Source organism: Bos javanicus, chromosome 20, assembly GCF_032452875.1.
Source record: "Bos javanicus breed banteng chromosome 20, ARS-OSU_banteng_1.0, whole genome shotgun sequence".
Lineage (NCBI taxonomy): Eukaryota > Metazoa > Chordata > Mammalia > Artiodactyla > Bovidae > Bos > Bos javanicus.
This window is the reverse complement of record NC_083887.1, coordinates 16,753,701-16,773,638: the sequence shown is the minus strand read 5'-3', so window position 1 is coordinate 16,773,638 and position 19,938 is coordinate 16,753,701. Positions and strand designations below refer to the sequence as shown.

General features: G+C 37.0%; 1 protein-coding gene across 4 annotated transcripts in view; it reads left to right on the top strand.

Annotated features, from left to right (window-relative positions):
• The window catches only part of IPO11 (importin 11), a 202,837-nt gene that overhangs the window by 103,441 nt on the left and 79,458 nt on the right, over positions 1 to 19,938 (top strand). For all 4 annotated transcript variants that reach the window (XM_061393442.1, XM_061393443.1, XM_061393444.1 and 1 more), the window contains exons 22-24: positions 4,206 to 4,282; positions 8,015 to 8,094; positions 8,518 to 8,598. In XM_061393442.1, the coding sequence (XP_061249426.1) occupies positions 4,206 to 4,282; positions 8,015 to 8,094; positions 8,518 to 8,598 (238 nt within the window). The remainder of the gene's footprint in view (positions 1 to 4,205; positions 4,283 to 8,014; positions 8,095 to 8,517; positions 8,599 to 19,938) is intronic.

The window sequence follows — 19,938 nt, the reverse complement described above, 5'->3', positions numbered from 1 at the left end:
TGTGAGCATGAGATGCACATGATATATATGATTTATAAAGTCTGAGAATTGGTGAGGTTGCCTAGGAAGAAAAGGGCAGATAGAGAACATAGTGTTCTGGGCGGAATCCTGAAGAAAAAATTTTGAGGTTGCGTGAGAAGCTATCAGAGGAGGAAAACCAAGCCAAGAGAGAATATTTCTTAAAAGAGGGAATGGTTAATTATGTCAAATGTTGCTGATTGTCAGAGTAAGAGTAGTCCATAGTAAGGAGTCAAGGGAGATGATAGGAGGGGTTTCAGTGGAGTAGTGAGAACAGGAGGAGGAAGAGAGTAGACCGAAGAATAAATTGGAGTTAAGTGCAGCCTATGAGCATTGGCAAGTTGTTTGAGAGCTTCGACTATGAAAAGGATGTTGAAGTTGGGCAACAGTTGGCCAGTGTAGGAATGAAGATCTGGAGGTATGATGAGGCTTGAGAGAGTGAGATAATTGAGGGAGGCAAGAAGGGATGGGATTCAGCGTGAATGGAGGGGTTGATTTTTTTTTTTTTTCCTCCTTTAGATAGCAGGGATAGTTCATCTATTTTAACTGGAGACAGAGAGATTTTTGTATTGTAGTAGAATAAGATGGGAGGATATTCCATCTCATAACTTCTATTTTCTCAACAAAATATGAAGGATAGTCATCAACTGAGTGTTACAGGCTGGAATGGGAGTATTTAATAAGATGAGAAAGATTTGTGGGGACAAAAGTATAAAACAGTTACCTTGGGGAATAGAAATTTGAACTGATAGGGAGGTGCAAGTTGTTATTTGTTATATGCAAAGTGAAATTCTTCAGATTGATCATGTGATTTTTTTTTTTCCCTCATAACTTCTTTGACCCAACATTGTTATTTTTTTGCTGATATTAAAGTAAATGATTTAGGCTTGGATTTATTGCATTGTAAATACAACATACCACTTGTACAAGGTTTTTAAACTTAATTTGAATTCTAATGACTTATTATAGTAATACGTGCACATAAATAGTAATAATAGTATTGAAGATGCAGACTTTCATGAATATCTGTGATATCTATTCTTTTTAACTTGTAGATTGTTTGTTCACATTATTTTGGTTTTTTATCCTGACACTGATCTGTTAAAATATCCCATTCAGTTTTCTTCATGTGAGTGCCCCTGTTCATTTCTAGCATTTTTGAACTGTAAGTTAAACAAGATATTCACTGCACAAAATTTTGATACTTTTGTATAGTGTTATAAGATTTAAGAAATAAAATATATTTAAAATTTTTTGTGAAGTAATGTGATGTATGTTTAAATTCTTTTGCATTTAAATTTAATCTTATATTAATATTGTATGGTTTGTTTCATTTAGATTAAAATTTTTTTATTTTATTTTTGGCTTGCTGAATCTTTGTTGCTGCATGGGCTTTTTTCTAGTTGAGGTGAGTTGGGGCTGCTCTGTAGTTGCAGTAGGCGGGCTTCTCACTGAAGGTGGCTTCTCTTGTTGCGGAGCACAGGCTCTGGGGCACACAGGCTTTGGTAGTTGCAGCTCCCAGGCTCCAGAGCACAGGCTCAATAGTTGTGGAGCAAGGAACACAAATAGTGTTCCTTGGCATGGGGGGTCTTCCCAGATCAGGGATCAAACCCATGTCTCCTGCATTGGCAGGCAGATTCTTTACCACTAAGCCACCAGGGAAGCCCTGTTTTGTTTAGATGTGACTTAACTATCTATGTTCATCTTTTACATTTTAGCTTTTTTATTTGAAATTTAGTTATGTTCCTATACAGAGCAAATTTTTAAATTTTGTATTTTAACCCAACCAGGGATGCTTTACTTCAAAAGAATTTTTATAGACATATGTTTATTTGTTGAATTGATATATCTTTTTACTTTGTGCCCTCTCTTTTGTACATTTTTTGGAAGGTTAACATTAAGTTTTAATTTCTCTATGCAAAGATATAGGTACATATATCTTTGTCTAATTATTTATCAAAGTAGTTAACTTTTCCTTTTCCTTGATGGTAAAGAATTTAGTGTTTTGACTTTTTCTTACTTCCTCTCCTTTCCAAGTCTTTATTTTTTAATATGAAATTATAAACCATGTAATTTTATTTTTAAGTAGTTTCAATTCTTCAAATCTTTTCCCTCTTTGGAATAGCATGGTTTATACTATGGAAACTACCATAGGAAGTGAGAGTGACAGTGACTTGAGTGGCGTTTTACTAAAGTAATGATAGTGGAAGGGAAAGAACAAGCTTCAGACACTCTTTTTTGGATCTCTTGAGTAAGAGTGTTTTTAAACATCTTCTAGCATTTAGAATATGCCCTCCAATGTTTTTCTCAGTGAAACCTCAGGACTGGAGTGGAGTTTTTCTTTTGGTTCATGGTTATTTTAAAGATGAATAGGATTTTTTTTTTAAGCTTACTTGAAATTTTATTCTTTAAAAATGAAATGAAATCCTGTTGTTGTTGTTTTTAAACTGGTTTTTTATTAACATATAGTTGATTTACAATGTTGTGTTAATATCTTCCATACACTAGAGTGACTCAGTTATACATACAGTCTTTTTTATATTCTTTTCCATTATGGTTTATCCCAGGATGTTGAATATAGTTCCCTGTGCTGTGCAGTAGGACCTGTTTATCCGTTCCGTATGTAATAGCTTGCGTCTACTAACCCCAGATTCCCAGTGCATTTCCCTCCTCTCTCCCTCCCGCTTGGGAACCACAAGCCTGTTCTCTGTGTCTGAGTCTATTTCTGTTTGTAGATAGGTTTATTTGTACCATATTTTAGATTCCATGTGTAAATGGTATCATATGGTATTTGTCTTTCTCTTTCGAATCCTGTTCCTATTGATCAAGGTAAGGTGTCCAAAGGCATCACTCCTTGTGCTGTTGAGAAGTACTTCATTTGGGGGTACCTGGTTTTCCCTGTGTAATCCCCTGCCTAGATTACCTGATTTTGTCATTTAACATTTGTGAAGTCTTTCGTAGACACAAAATAATATGGGGTCATGTTGTTTATAATTATTTGTAACTTACATAAAATGAAAACTCATTTTCCATACTCTGGGTAAGAAATAGAAGAGTGAGACTGTCTGTGAAGCCAGTGTTATGGCAAGTTTGTTCTATGCTGGGGTAACCCACTGTACCAGTTTTTTTGTTTTCATTTCTTGATTTTCTTTCTTGTGTTTTTATATTTTTAAAATCACATACATGTGTGTATCTCTAAACAGTATATTTTAACTTTTTATGAATTGTATCATGTATGTTCTAACTTGGTTCTTTTGCTTCCTGTTTTGAGATAGATCTATAGTGATGAGCCTAATGGTGTGACTGTAATGATTCACTTACTCCTTTGCCACTTTGTTTGATGTTCAAATAATGCAACTCTGAACATTCTTGTGCATGACTCCTAGAGCAAATGTGTAAGACCGTATGCCCTAGTATACGTTTCTGCCTAGAAACAGTTCCAGGTCATAGCTATATACACATATCCATATTCAGTATTACTGGATAGTAGCGGTTTCCCTAAGTGATTATATCAACTTGCATTGCTATCAGCACTGTGCAAGTTAGTGTTTTATTGCTTTGACAGTACATGGTATGTCACACTTAATATTTTGCTGATTGATGGGGTAAAATTGTACCTTGTTTTGGTTATAATTTGTATTTTCTTAATTACTAGTTACATATCTTTATATATTTTATAGTCGGGTTTATTGTCAACCATTGTATCTTGTGTGAAATATTTGTTCATGTGTTCTGTCCATTTTTCTCTTGACTTTTTAAAAAAATATCATTCCCTTGTTAAGCATATCTATTGAAAACAATCTTCTCCCAGTATGTAACTTTTATGTTTTAACTTTTTTTGAGACAGCTTTTGGTACATGATAGTTGTTAACTTTAGTGTAGTTATTAGTCTTTTTCTAGACTTTTTCTAATCTAATGCCATAAAAATCTTCTGACCTCTTGTAAAACCTGACTTTTCTCGTGTAAACCCTGGAATTAATTTCTGTATTTTGTATGGAGGAGAGGTTTGGTGTCTCACCACAAAAGACTGAGTAGTCCCTTTTTAAAAAAAAAAAATTTTTCTGTATTGTCTATTTTGCTTTCTTCCTTTAAATGGGACAGTTTTTGAAATACTTCAGTTGTATTGTTAATAGTTTTAAAGGCTGTGGAAGGTGATTTAATCATCTTTCTTTACCCCTGCTTCCTAGGTTAGTGACTTTGGAAAACAGCCCATGTATTACACCAGAGTTGCTTCGTATATTTCAGAATATGTCACCACTTCTAGGTAAGTTTTAAAGCATAAAATTACTACTGTTCTACAGGCAGCTGTAAATTATACCTTCCATTTTTAATAAACCCTTGATTTTAAGAAATAAGTTGGGTAGTATTTTAATAGTTTCTGAATTTTTTTCCTACAGTATAACTTTTTAGAACTATTTCTGTGTATTAAAGAGCAAACACTAAATTTACTTAATTGAAAAAGTCGTTTCATGCTATCAGTTGTTCATAAATGAGCTCTATACATACTTCTGATTTAGCTAAGGAACCACCAAAATAAAGATTATTACATATTAGAAAAGAACTTATTGTTCGTTGAGGTATTATTTATGTATGGGCTTGAAATAAGGAAGCTTAATTTTCTTTTTTAAAAGTTCTTTATTCATTCAGGTCAGGGTTAGTTGTTGGGTCTTAGATGCACACACAGGGGCTCCACTGTGTGATTTTCATCGCGTCTGCGGGATCTTTTGTTGTGGCACATGGACTCTCTAGTTGTGGCGCGTAGGCTTAGTTGCCCTGAGACCTGTGGGATCTTAGTTCCCTGACCAGGGACTGAACTCTTTGCCTCTGCATTGCAAGGTGGATTCTTAACCACTGGGCCACCAGGCAAGTCCCTGGAAGCTTAATGTTTTGAAGCAACACTTTTGACATGTGACATCAGAGAACTAGACACTGTGCTAGGGTTAGGCTTTTTAGTCTCTGTTAGCTACCATGGATGATAGGTAGTTTGATTCCTTTCTGAACATGAACATGTATTCTGATGATACTTAACCATAGAAAGCCAATGCTTGTCTGCTACATATCGGCTACCATTAACAAGTATGTGATATCTTAAATTTACAAAAAATACTGTCTAGAGAAGTTATTTTGTGTGTAATTTTTACCAGTGCAGATTCACATTTAACTTGTATAGACTATTTAAGAGTTGTATATAGTGCTATTTACTGGCCTTTTGATTCTTTTTCAGTCTGCAGACTACTGCTATTTAAAAACATTGTTTATTTACAAAATGTAAAAACTGTTTATGTTTATTCCATTCAGAGTTCCCAATCTTTAATACTTACCCACGGAGCGTCTTTTAACTCCTTTCTTTTGGGGAATATACTGCATTGTAAGACATTTAATAGCATCCTCACAACCCACTGGATGCTAGTTTTCACAGCCAGAGTTTCCAGACATGGCCACATGTCCCCTAGAGGGCAAAATTGCCCATGGTTGAGAACATTTGAATTAAATTATTCACAGTCTGAAAATAAATGCAGGTCTATTGCATGGTCATCTCCTCTTGATACTTGGACCAGACAATAACTTTTTTTTAATCAGAGTTTTACTAGGAACTCATAGATAACAATGAACAGTGTTCAATATACTTTAAGATAAATTTATTAATTTTAGGGGTATTTTTTTTTTACTATTACTATGTAGTATTTGTTTAAGATAGCATTCCTTAGTATAAGCTGTACTTGGCATGATGGAGGCATGGAACAGTATAAAGTGACCTAATTGCTCTTTGCTTGTATACATTAATCTAGAAATAGCTTTTAAAATATCTGTGAGAAGAGATGGGAACTGTGGTTTTCAAAATCAAATCTTTTTTAAATATTGTTTTCTTCTTCATAGACGTTGGTAAAATTTTAGATGGCAGTGATTTAGAAATTATATTTGGTGACATACCCAGAATGTAATCATTCTGAATTTTTACTAAAGTGTAGACCCTTCTGCTATATTTATCACGGAGGTTGCCAAGTAGTTTTCTGTTCATTGTTTGTCTGTTAAACAGTGTGTCCAAGTTCAGACTTTACTGGACTTGCTCCTTAAGGAGAAAAGGACAGTGTGAAGTTTTCATTAGGATGACTTTATCCAATATAATTGTCTATTCTTTTATCCTGACATTTTGTCTTCTGTTGTGAAACGGCTTCCCTGGTGGCTCAGATAGTAAAGAATCTGGCTGCAATGCAGGAGACCTGGGTTCGATTACTGGGCCCGTAGATCCCTGGAAAAGGCATTGGCAAACCACTCCAGTGTTCTTGCCCATGGACTGAGGAGCCTGGCAGGCTATAGTCCATGGGCTTGCCAAGAGCCCACGACTGAGATACTAACGCTTTCGTATATTTAGGTGACAGCCTTTGTTATTTCTGTCTTTGATTAGCATGGTAACGAGTTGGTTAGTCTCTGTCCCCTCTACATTCTCAGTTTAACTGATATGTTAAATCCTAGAATATACAAAATAATTCCTTTGAAACGTTTTGAATTTGGGTTATGTTTTTCATCTACTGGTGAAAATATACGGGTGGGTTCAGTTCAGTTGCTTTGTCATGTCCAACTCTTTGCGACCCCATGGACTGTAGCACACTAGGCTTCCCAGTCTATCACCGACTCCCAGAGCTTGCTTAAACTCATGTCCAAGGAGTCAGTGATGCCATCCAACCATCTCATCCTCTGTTGTCCCCTTCTTCTCCTGCCTTCAATCTTTCCCAGCATCAGGATCTTTCCCAATGAGTCAGTTCTTAACAGACAAACCAAGTATTGTAGTTTCAGCTTTAGCATCAGTCCTTCCAATGTATATTCAGGACTGATTTCCTTTAAGATTGACTGGTTGGATCTCCTTGCAGTCCAAGGGACTCTCAAGCGTCTTCTCCAACACCACAGTTCAAAAGCATCAATTCTTTGGCGTTCAGCTTTCTTTATAGTCCAACTCTTAAAATATATACATGAGTACTGGAAAAACCGTAGCTTTGACTAGATGGATCTTTGTTGGCAAAGATACATCTCTGCTTTTTAATATGTTCTCTAGGTTGGTCATAGCTTTTCTTCCAAGGAGCAACCGTCTTTTATGGGTCATTCTCATCTAAATAGAATATCTTCTCACTTTGCTAGGATATGAGTTAGATAAGAACCCAGAGCCTACACTTTTGCCAGGAAACATTTTTTAGTCTGTCCTGTTGGAAGTGCATATGATTTCTAAAATAGTAGCAATACAAAATGAAAAGTTTTAGATATAGATGATATTTTGGAATCATGTTTTGATTTGTATAATTAATACATATAATCTATATTTTGTTCTATCATTATTGTTTGTGATAAGACATGTAAAATAGCACTGCATATACATTTGATCATACTCAATTTTAACAAAATGGTTTTTTGCTTTGCACTTTGAAAGGAATACCTAAAAGCAATATTATTTTCCTATACTATTCTGGTAATAATACTTTTAAGAACATTTTCTATGTGTAGGTTTTTCATGGGGGAGTGGATTTGAATAACAAAGCCCAAGAGTTGGGAATTATAATTTTCAAAGTATAACAGGCACTCTTTTAAGTAGGGTTACATGTTCAATGCCAGCACAGTAGACACTCAGTAAATGCTTACTGAATGAACCCATTTAAGCAGATGTCAGAATTTGATGATAAAATGATTCAGTTGCATGCAGTTTGTCATGCTGGTACTAGAAATTTAATTTGAAATGAAAGGTTGGATTATGTAGTTATTTTCTGAAAGGAAAGAAAAGGGAGCTTAGTATTTTCTAAGTTGTTTTAAGTAATGGGAGGTATATGGAAAGCTTTAAGTTACAGGTTAATGCCAGTTTTTAGATAGATATTGATGTACTAGCAGTCAGAATAGCATTCAGAAAAGATTTATAAAGAAGGGCATGTAGCTTAGCTTTAAATGAATTGCTTCATTTAAACTGATTTGGAACAATTAATTAATTTGTTCTTTATTATTACTATTTTGGCAGAACTAAGTTCAGAAAGTGTCAGAACCTGCTTTAAGATCATCAATGGTTATATCTTTTTATCATCAACTGAATTTTTACAGGTATGTTGTAGCTTTTGCATTGTTAGAATTTATATAGTTATTATTTGATTGTTTCCTCTTTGAAATCAGAAATCTTATTTTGAAGCTTTTTCAAAGTATAAAAGATTGACTTATTACTTTGATTGGGGGGATCATCATAAGCACTGCCCACTGCAAAGGTGATGCAGTTCCATGAATTACATTATTTAACACAAAATATGCTCTACATATAAATATATCCTTATATTGCTACAAAAATCAGAATAGGAGTAAACTGTATTTTTATTTCTTAAACTTTTCCTACAGAGTTTTAATTGAAATTTTATATACTGAGAGCTCTAGTATCTAATATTCAAATAGATTGAGTCCCAAATTCAATATTATGCCTTTTTTGATATTGCAGATATATTCATATGTATAATTTGACTTTTCATTGCATTTCAGACCTATGCAGTAGGTCTATGTCAGTCCTTTTGTGAACTACTAAAGGAAATTACTACAGATGGTCAAGTTCAAGTGCTGAAGGTACTGTCATCTTTCTAATGAATATTGTTGTAAGTTTTCCATCTGTATTTTGTGAGATTGGACCTTCAATTGGGTTTGGATGATTGACAAGAAAGGGAAGAGTAATTCTGGACAGAGTATTTTCTTTTAGCAGTATTAAATTGGTGTTAATACTTCTGGACTAGAGATCAGAAATCTGATTGTGCATATAAGTCACCTGAAGATGTTGTTAAAATGCACATTTCACATTTCTAACAAAGTGTCTGCTGATGAGTCCCCAAAGTCTTCCCCGCCCCTATCCTAAGACTTCACCTTGTATAATAAGGGTTTAAAAACTTATAAATTACCCAAAGGGTGGTGACGTCTGATACTTCTCACCTGTCCAGTTTGTTCACCTGCTTTTGGGACACAGTATCCCACTATAATTTGGCACTTTTAATTTGGATTGTCTATTGAATTTAGAGTACCAAGCTCGTATGAATTGTGTATAACAAAGAACCAGTGTTGCATCATTGCATTGTATACCTGAAGCTGATATAGTGTAATATGTCAGTTATATCCCCATTTAAAAAAAAAAACTTGATAGGCTATGAGTTTATTTTTATGCATTATATCTTTATGGAATCACTATATCTCTATATATTGTATATAGTTTGTATAATTAAGAACAGGCTCGAGTTATCTATACATCTACATATTAAAGATATAAATTGTATCAAATGTATATACTTAGATATAAATATTTTAAATATATGTTAATATATCTTTACATGTATATATGTGGTTCATATACACTTCCTTTGTATGGAACTTTCTGAGAAGGTGTTCTTGTTAAAAGCATCTATTTTTTGTTTCTAATTTCTTAGCTATGTTTTAAGTCAGATATGAGAGCTGATTAGGTGAAGTGTTATTATAACATAGCCAAGTAGCATTTTTTGTGTGTGAAAGTCCTGGCTTTAGATCCTAAAAGCTATTTAATTTCCTCCCAGTGAAATGAAAATGTGCTTTCCCAAAAAGGTTCGTTGTTAGAAATGCATTAACCACAGTAATCAAAGCAGCAATCCATAGTATATTTCGGGAAACTAAGTGGGTATTAGTTTGTATAGATAGTAAAGTCTTCTTTCATATTAACCAACCATTGGAACATATTCGAGCATCACACTGTTTAATGTTCTGTTCTTCAGACATTTATTATACACTTATATGCTCGTACAACGCTGCAGATATCTGTTAATATGCATGTTAATTTGATTTTCAAATGGCTGCATTTAGTATCACTGCTGATTATTCAGTTTCACCATGTGGGTCAGTCCAGTTCAGTCACTCAGTCATGTCCGACTCTTTGTGACCCCATGGACTGCAGCATGCCAGGCCTCCCTGTCCATCACTAACTCCTGGAGCTTACTCAGACTTGGGTCCATCGAGTCGGTGATGCCATCCAGCCATCTCATCCTCTGCCGTCCCCTTCTCCTCCAGCCTTAAATCTTCCCCAGCAGCAGGGTCTTTCCCAATGAGTCAGTTCTTCTCATCAGGTGGCCAGAGTATTGGAGTTTCAGCTTCAGCATCAGTCCTTCCAATGAATACCCAGGACTGATCTCCTTTAGGATGAACTGGTTGGATCTCCTTGCAGTCCCAGGGACTCTCAAGAGTCTTCTCCAACACCACAGTTCAAAAGCATCAATTCTTCAGCGCTCAGCTTTCTTCACAGTCCAACTCTCACATCCATACACGACTACTGGAAAAACCATAGCCTTGACTAGATGAACCTTTGTTGTCAAAGTAATATCTCTGCTTTTTAATATGATGTCTAGATTGGTCATAACTTTCCTTCCATGGAGCAAGCGTCTTTTTATTTCATGTTTGCAATCACCATCTGCAGTGATTTTGGAGCCCAAAAATAAAGTCTGACACTGTTTCCCCATCTATTTCCCATGAAGTGATGGGACCAGATGCCATGATCTTCGTTTTCTGAATGTTGAGCTGTAAGCCAACTTTTTCACTGTCCTCTTTCACTTTCATCAAGAGGCTTTTTAGTTCATCTTCACTTTCTGCCATAAGGGTGGTATCATCTGCATATCTGAGGTTATTGATATTTCTCCTAGCAATCTTGATTCCAGTTTGTGCTTCATCCAGCCCATGAATGTACTCTGCATAGAAGTTAAATAAGCAGAGTGACAATATATAGCCTTGACGTACTCCTTTCTGGATTTGGAACCAGTCTATTGTTCCATGTCCAGTTCTAACTGTTGCTTCTTGACCTGCATATAGGTTTCTCAAGAGGCAGGTCAGGTGGTCTGGTATTCCCATCTCTTTCAGAATTTTACACAGTTTGTTGTGATCCACAGAGTCAAAGGTATTGGTGTAGTCAATAAAGCAGAAATAGATGTTTTTCTGGAACTCTCTTGCTTTTTTGATGATCCAGTGGATGTTGGCAATTTGATCTCTGGTTCCTCTGCTTTTTCTAAATCCAGCTTGAACATCTAGAAGTTCAGAGTTTATGTACTGTTGAAGCCTGGCTTGGAGAATATTGAGCATTAATTTGTTAGCATGTGAGATGAGTGCGGTAGTTTGAGCATACTTTGTCATTGTCTTTCATTGGTATTGGAATGAAAACTGACCTTTTCCAGTCCTGTGGCACTGCTGAGTTTTCCGAATTTGCTGACATATTGAGTGCAGCACTTTCACAGCATCATCTTATATGATTTGAAATAGCTCAACTGGAATTCCATCACTTCCACTAGCTTTGTTCTTAGTGATGCTGCTTCCTAAGAGCCACTTGACTTTGCATTCCAGAATGTCTGGCTCTAGGTGAGTGATCACACCATTGTGATTATCTGGATCATGAAGATCTTTTTTGTATAGTTGATCTGTGTATTCTTGCTACCTCTTCTTAATATCTTCTGCTTCTGTTAGGTTCATACCATTTCTGTCCTTTATTGTGCCCATCTTTGCATGAAAAGTTCCCTTGGTATCTCTGATTTTCTTGAAGAGATCTCTAGTCTTTCCCATTCTATTGTTTTCCTCGATTTCTTTTCACTGATCACTGAGGAAGGCATTCTTATCTTTCTTTGCTATTCTTTGGAACTCTGCTTTCAAATGGGTATATATTTCCTTTTCTCCTTTGCCTTTCACTTCTCTTCTTTTCACAGCTATGTATAAGGCCTCCTCAGACAACCATTTTGTCTTTTTCTTGGGGATGGTCTTTATCACTGCCTCCTGTAGAATGTCATGAATCTCTGTCCATAGTTCTTCAGGCACCCTGTCTGTTAGATCTAATCCCTTCAGTCTATTTGTCACTTCCATCATATAAGTGATTTGATTTAGGTCATACCTGAATGGTCTAGTGGTTTTCCCTACTTTCTTCAATTTAAGTCTGAATTTGGCAATAAGGAGTTCATGATCTGAGCCACAGTCAGCTCCCGGTCTTGTTTTTGCTGACTGTGTAGAGGTTCTCTGTCTTCCGCTGCAAAGAATATAATCAGCCTGATTTTGGTGTTGACCTTCTGGTGATGTCCACGTATAGAGTCTTCTCTTGTGTTGTTGGAAGAGGGTGTTTGCTATGACCAGTGTGTTCTCTTGGCAAAACTTTATTAGCCTTTGCCCTGCTTCATTCTATACTCAGAGGCCAAATTGCCTGTTACTCCAGGTATTTCTTGACTTCCTACTTTTGCATTTCAGTCCCCTATAATGATGGAGAAGGCAATGGCACCCCACTCCAGTACTCTTGCTTGGAAAATCCCCATGGACGGAGGAGCCTGGTAGGCTGCAGTCCATGGGGTTGCTAAGATTCGGACATGACTGAGTGACTTCACTTTCACTTTTCACTTTCATGCATTGGAGAAGGAAATGGCAACTCACTCCACTGTTCTTGTCTGGAGAATCCCAGGGATGGGGTAGCCTGATGGGCTTCTGTCTATGGGGTCGCACAGAGTTGGATACGACTGAAGTGACTTAGCAGCAGTAGCAGCCCCTATAATGGAAAGGACTCTTTTTGGGTGTTAGTTCTAGAAGGTCTTGTAGGTCTTCATAGAGCCATTCAATTTCAGCTTCACCTGACCGTGTGATTCAGGTGTCAGCAAACTTTTGTATAGTACATGTTTTAGGTTTTGTGGGCCATAGCGTTTTTGTCTCAAGTGTTTATTTCTGTTGTTGTCGATTGAAGCAGGCATAGACTACATGTATCCAACAGAATCATGCAGTTGTTTGGATCTGGCCCAGCAGCATTGTCTGCCACCCCCTGGTGTTGATCTTCAGTGCATTCTTCTAGGCACACGTGATAGGGAAACCACAGTTTCTGCTCTTGAGCAGTCATTCTTTTGGGGTTGGAAGCTGGTAAACAGTTAGCCCATATTTACTGTGTTACATAGTTTTAGATTAGAGGTGTCTCCGATTACCTGGTGAACTTTTTGTAAATTTGAGTACGACGTAAGATGTTAGGATTTCTTTTTAAAAAGTTCCCCAGGTGATTTTCATGAACACTTTCTACTATTAGACGTTGCTATCTGTTTGCTTTATGTTCCTCTGGGAGTATAGAAGTGATCTTCCAACCCAGCATTTTGTAGAGAACATTTTTCAGAGAGAGGGAGTTGAGATGGGAGCTGAGTCTTAACTGTTTGGTAGGGTTAGGGTTGCCGATAAAACATAGTATTTCATTTGCTAAATCTGGCAATCCTAGCAGGGTGAATTAGATTAATACAGTGTTAAATACTGCAGAGAAGTGAACAAGAACAGAGGGACTATTGTGAGAATTATCTGTTGAGGGTGGGGATAATGGTGTTATTTAAAACCTTTAGTATCTGTAAATTGGAGAGGTTCATATGCCAAATTACTGAAGTGTTAAATTGTAAAGCGATGAGAAAATGATGATATCATTAAGAATGATATTTGTTTCCTAGGGCTAGCATAACAAAGTACCGCAATCTGAGTGGTTTATAACAACAGGAACTAATCTATAGTATTTATAGTGATTATCTCTCTCACAGAGTTCTAGAAACTAGAAGTCGGAAATCAAGGTGTCGGTAGGGCTACCCTGTCTCTGAGGACTCTAGAGGAAAATCTGTTCCATGCCTTTTTCTTAGCTTCTGGTAGTTAGCAGCAATTTCTGACTTCCTTCGCTTAAATATGCGTCACTCCAGTCTTTGCCTCAGTTGTCACATGACCTTCTCCTTATATCTCTGTCTTCTCTTCTTATAAGGACACCAGTCATAATGGGTTAAGTGTGTGTTACTCACTCAGTCATGTCAAACTCTTGCAACCCCACGGACTGTATTCTGCCAGAGTCCTCTGTCCGTGGGATTTCCCAGGCAAGAATACTGGAGTGGGTTGCCAGTTCCTTCTCAAGCTTCCTGATGCAGGGATCGAACCTGGGTGTCCCCCATTGCAGGCAGATTCTTTACCCTCTGAACCACCAGGGATGGGGCCTATCCTGATGACTCCATCTTAATTATACCTGCAAAGATCTTCCCGGCTCTCCTGAATTGGCAGACTGACTCCCCCAACCAAGCCACCCGGGAGGCCCCTCAGTATTCATTCTTAAATGAATTCTATCTTGTTGCTATTTAAGAATGATTCAGTTAAAGTGTCATCGTAGACTTCTGAGGGATTTCTTGCAGAAAGGCTTTTAACAAGGCTTGAAATAAAATGTTCTTTGGTTAATTCTGATTTTTCCCAGAAAGATTTTTTATCTAACCCATTACATTCTTCAGCACACTCTCTTATTTGACATTTTATGTTTGAAATCACAATGGAAACTTAAATCCAAAATCATAGTATTGTAAGCTAGGAAGTGGGCAAATATAGAATGAAAATACAGCAGAACTCTTTGGTTTTAATTTCATAGGTTCTTTGGTTTCTTTTTTAGAGTAGGGGATAAAGGGTGGGAGTATAGGCCCTTGTTCCTGAGAAGCTTTTGCTGTGACATAAGAGTAATAATCTGTGTGTGACTTGTCTTGACCCCAGATACTTGAGGCTTGTTTCCCACCATGTGTCTATCAACCTCACTTCTAATTTCAAAGTATTCTAGCCCTAAAGCTTACAAGCCAAGTAACATTTTTCCTGTTGTTCGCTAAAATGTTGTTGTGAATTTTTATTGCATTTACGCTCTTACCAAACTGATTATGTTGAGGAACTTCCATCTGTCTTATAGAATTTCAACTTCATCTTTTGCCTCAGTGATAGTTTCTTTTCTGAAAGTAGCGATACAAGGAAAGGATACTTGGAACTTAATTCTGTTTGAGAAATAACTGATTGGCAATGTGGGAGTGATAGGAATTTGAGAGAAAGTTGCCTTGTCATTTTGCTGTTGCCTTTGTAGATTTTTCAGTGTGTGATTTATCTTTCTCTTCTTGACTGTAAGCTTTTCCATGAGCCTAAGTTTAGTAAATAATAACTGCATGTGGAATGTTATTTTCTCCTTGACCTGTGTCTTGGTTTTGTACACCCAGCTCTGCTACTTACACATTCTTGAGTACATTCTGGACTTAAATTCTCATATTTATTGTAAAAGCTGTTATACTAAATGATTTTAATAATCTGTAATTACCATTATCTGAAATTCTTGTGTTAAAGTATAATCTATAAATTCTAACTGATGAAAAACTTAGAATTTTTCTTACATTTAAACACCTACCAGAAAAAATTTAAATGGATTTTTCCTCCTGCTTTTCTGCAATATTATTAGTAAAGTAATAGTTGAAAGACAGCTTGTTCATCATACAGAATGAGATTGTGAAATTTATTTAAAAATGAGGCAAGTTTTTAGGATATGTCCTAAGAGGAATATTTTCTCTTACTATTTAAGTTATATTCTTGATGTAGTATAACTTAGCAGATGACTTAAGCAAAACTGTTACAATTAGAATATTGTCTCTGCTACCTCACAGCTGGGTGAGGTGAGCAAGTTAATCTCTAATCCTCAATTTTGATCTGTCAAATAAGGATAAAAACTTTACCTACTTCCTAGGGTTGAGGTAAGGATTGCATAACCTTATATGTATAGGCCACTTAAAACATTGCCTATCATATACTCAGCCAGTACAAGTGTTCAGATCAGATTTGATCAGACAGTCACTCAGTCGTGTCCGACTCTTTGCAACCCCATGAATTGCAGCACGCCAGGCCTCCCTGTCCATCACCAACTCCATGAGTTCACTCAAACTCACGTCCATCGAGTCAGTGATGCCATCCAGCCATCTCATCCTCTGTCGTCCCCTTCTCCTCTTGCCCCCAATCCCTCCCAGCATCAGAGTCTTTTCCAATGAGTCAACTCTTCACATGAGGTGGCCAAAGTACTGGAGTTTCAGCTTTAGCATCATTCCTTGCAAAGAAATCCCAGGGCTGATCTCCTTCAGAATGGACTGGTTGGATCTCCTTGCAGTCCAAGGGACTCTCAAGAGTCTTCTCCAACACCACAGTTCAAAAGCATCAATTCTTCAGCGTTTAGCCTTCTTCACAGTCTAACTCTCACATCCATACACGACCACAGGAAAAACCATAGCCTTGACTAGATGAACCTTTGTTGGCAAAGTAACATCTCTGCTTTTGAATATGCTATCTAGGTTGGTCATAACTTTCCTTCCAAGGAGTAAGCGTCTTTTAATTTCATGGCTGCAGTCACCATCTGTAGTGATTTTGGAGCCCAGAAAAATAAAGTCTGACACTGTTTCCACTGTTTCCCCATCTATTTGCCATGCAGTGATGGGACCGGATGCCATGATCTTCCTTTTCTGAATGTTGAGCTTTAAGCCAATGTTTTCACTCTCCACTTTCACCTTCATCAAGAGGCTTTTTCGTTCCTCTTCACTTTCTGCCATAAGGGTGGTGTCATCAGCATATCTGAGGTTATTGATATTTCTCCCGTCAATCTTGATTCCAGCTCGTGTTTCTTCCAGTCCAGCATTTCTCATGATGTACTCTGCATATAAGTTAAATAAACAGGGTGACAATATACAGCCTTGACGTACTCCTTTTCCTATTTGGAACAAGTCTATTGTTCCATGTCCAGTTCTAACTGTTGCTTCCTGACCTGCATACAGATTTCTCATGAGGCAGTCAGGTGGTCTGGTATTCCCATCTCTTTCAGAATTTTCCACAGTTGATTGTGATCCACACAGTCAAAGGCTTTGGCACAGTCAATAAAGCAGAAGTAGATGTTTTTGTGGAACTCTCTTGCTTTTTCCATGATCCAGCAGATATTGGCAATTTGATCTCTGGTTCCTCTGCCTTTTCTAAAACCAGCTTGAACATCAGGAAGTTCATGGTTTACATATTGCTGAAGCCTGGCTTGGAGAGTTTTGAGCATTACTTTACTAGCGTGTGAGATGAGTGCAATTGTGTGGTAGTTTGAGCATTCTTTGGCATTGCCTTTCTTTGGGATTGGAATGAAAACTGACCTTTTCCAGTCCTATGGCCACTGCTGAGTTTTCCAAATTTGCTGGCATGTTGAGTGCAGCACTTTCACAGCATCCTCTTTCTGGATTTGGAATAGCTCAACTGGAATTCCACCACCTCCACTAGCTTTGTTCATAGTGATGCTTTCTAAGGCCCACTTGACTTCACATTCCAGGATGTCTGGCTCTAGGTCAGTGATCACACCATCATGATTATCTGGGTCGTGAAGATCTTTTTTGTACAGTTCTTCTGTGTATTCTTGCCATCTCTTCTTAGTATTTTCTGCTTCTGTTAGGTCCATACCATTTCTGTCCTTCATTGAGCCCATCTTTGCATGAAATGTTCCTTTGGAATCTCTGATTTTCTTGAAGAGATCTCTAGTCTTTCCCATTCTGTTGTTTTCTTCTATTTCTTTGCACTGATCGTTGAAGAAGGCTTTCTTATCTCTTCTTGCTATTCTTTGGAACTCTGCATTCAGATGTTTATATCTTTCCTTTTCTCCTTTGCTTTTCGCTTCTCTTCTTCTCACAGCTATTTGTATGGCCTCCCCAGTCAGCCATTTTGCTTTTTTGCATTTCTTTTCCATGGGGATGGTCTTGATCCCTGTGTCCTGTACAATGTCACAAACCTCATTCCATAGTTCATTAGGCACTCTATCTATCAGATCTAGGCCCTTAAATCTATTTCTCACTTCCACTGTCTAATCATAAGGGATTTGACTTAGGTCATACCTGAATGGTCTAGTGGTTTTCCCTACTTTCTTCAATTTAAGTCTGAATTTGGCAGTAAGGAGTTCATGGTCTGAGCCACAGTCAGCTCCTGGTCTTGTTTTTGCTGACTGTATAGAGCTTCTCCATCTTTGGCTGCAAAGAATATAATCAATCTGATTTCGGTGTTGGCCATCTGGTGATGTCCATGTATAGAGTCTTCTCTTGTGTTGTTGGAAGAGGGTGTTTGTTATGACTAGTGCAAAACTCTATTAGTCTTTGCCCTGCTTCATTCCGTATTCCAAGGCCAAATTTGCCTGTTACTCCAGGTAAATTTATTGACTTCCTACTTTTGCATTCCAGTCCCCTATAATGAAAAGGACATCTGTTTTGGGTGTTAGTTCTAAAAGGTCTTATAGGTCTTCATAGAACCGTTCAACTTCAGCTTCTTCAGCGTTACTGGTTGGGGCATAGACTTGGATTACTGTGATATCGAATGGTTTGCCTTGGAAACGAACAGAGATCATTCTGTTGTTTTTGAGATTGCATCCAAGTACTGCATTTCGGACTCTTTTGTTGACCATGATGGCTACTCCATTTCTTCTGAGGGATTCCTTGTCCACAATAGTAGATATAATGGTCATCTGAGTTAAATTCACCCATTCCAGTCCATTTGAGTTTGCTGATTCCTAGAATGTCAACATTCACTCTTGCCATCTCTTGTTTGACCACTTCTAATTTGTCTTGATTCAGGGGATCATTAATAATATATAGATTCTTGAATTAAAAATTGCCAGTCTAATAACCTGTGTTTAAGACTATTTTTAACTGTGAGGTACCATTTCACGCCAGTCAGAATGGCTGCTATCCAAAAGTCTACAAGCAATAAATGCTGAAGAGGGTGTGGAGAAAAGGGAACCCTCTTACACTGTTGGTGGGAATGCAAACTAGTACAGCCACTATGGAGAACAGTGTGGAGATTCCTTAAAAAACTGGAAATAGAACTACCTTATGATCCAGCAATCCCACTGCTGGGCATACACACTGAGGAAACCAGAATCGAAAGAGACACGTGTACCCCAATGTTCATCGCAGCAGTTTATAATAACCAGGTCTTGGAAGCAACCTAGATGCCCATCAGCAGATGAATGGATAAAGAAAGCTGTGGTACATATACACAATGGAGTATTACTCAGCCATTTAAAAGAATACATTTGAATCAGTTCTAATGAGGTGGATGAAACTGGAGCCTATTATACAGAGTGAAGTAAGCCAGAAAGAAAAACACCAGTACAGTATACTAACGCATATATATGGAATTTAGAAAGATGGTAATAATAAGCCTGCATACGAGACAGCAAAAGAGACACTGATGTATAGAACAGTCTTTTGGACTCTGTGGGAGAGGGAGAGGGTGGGATGATTTGGGAGAATGGCATTGAAATATGTATAATATCATATATAAAACGAGTCACCAGTCCAGGTTCGATGCACAATACTGGATGCTTGGGGCTGGTGCACTGGGACGACCCAGAGGGGTGGTATTCGGAGGGAGGAGGGAAGAGGGTTCAGGATGGGGAACACATGTATACCTGTGGCAGATTCATTTTGATATATGGCAAAACCAATACAATATTGTAAAGTTGAATAAAATAAAATTTAAAAAAGAAACAAAAAAGCAAAAACAAACGAACAAAAAGACTATTTTTATATAGCAGTGCTGTAGCTAAACCTCATATTTGATTTGAAATCCTAGAAACTGAATTTAATTATTTATTAAATGGATGTTAGATACTAGACATATACTCATTATCACGAATTATTTGCATTTTTTATACAAAATAATATTTTAGAATAATGGTGCTATTATGCTTGCACTTGAAAGCTGAGATAATGCTCAAAATTTTTGGCATTTTCCTATTCTCAGAGTTCCAATAAAATTACAATAGTTTTTAATATTAACTCATTTTTTCATTTTTTAATATCTCTCAGATACTGTTTCTTAGTAGAGTATGCTATATAACATTTTTAATATATTTTTGACTAAATGTCACTGTTATACTACTTCTGACAGTATCTGGAAGTAGCTTCTTTGTTCTCTGAAGCAGAAAATTAGTATGTTATGAAAACTGGATAGAGAGGCAAGTATGCCTGCTTTAGGAGCAAAAATAGGCTTTATTGTATTCAATGAGTTGGGACAAATTATCTAGATGAATATAATTATATTCTAAAAATACACAAATTTTAATTAGCATTTTTTAAAATT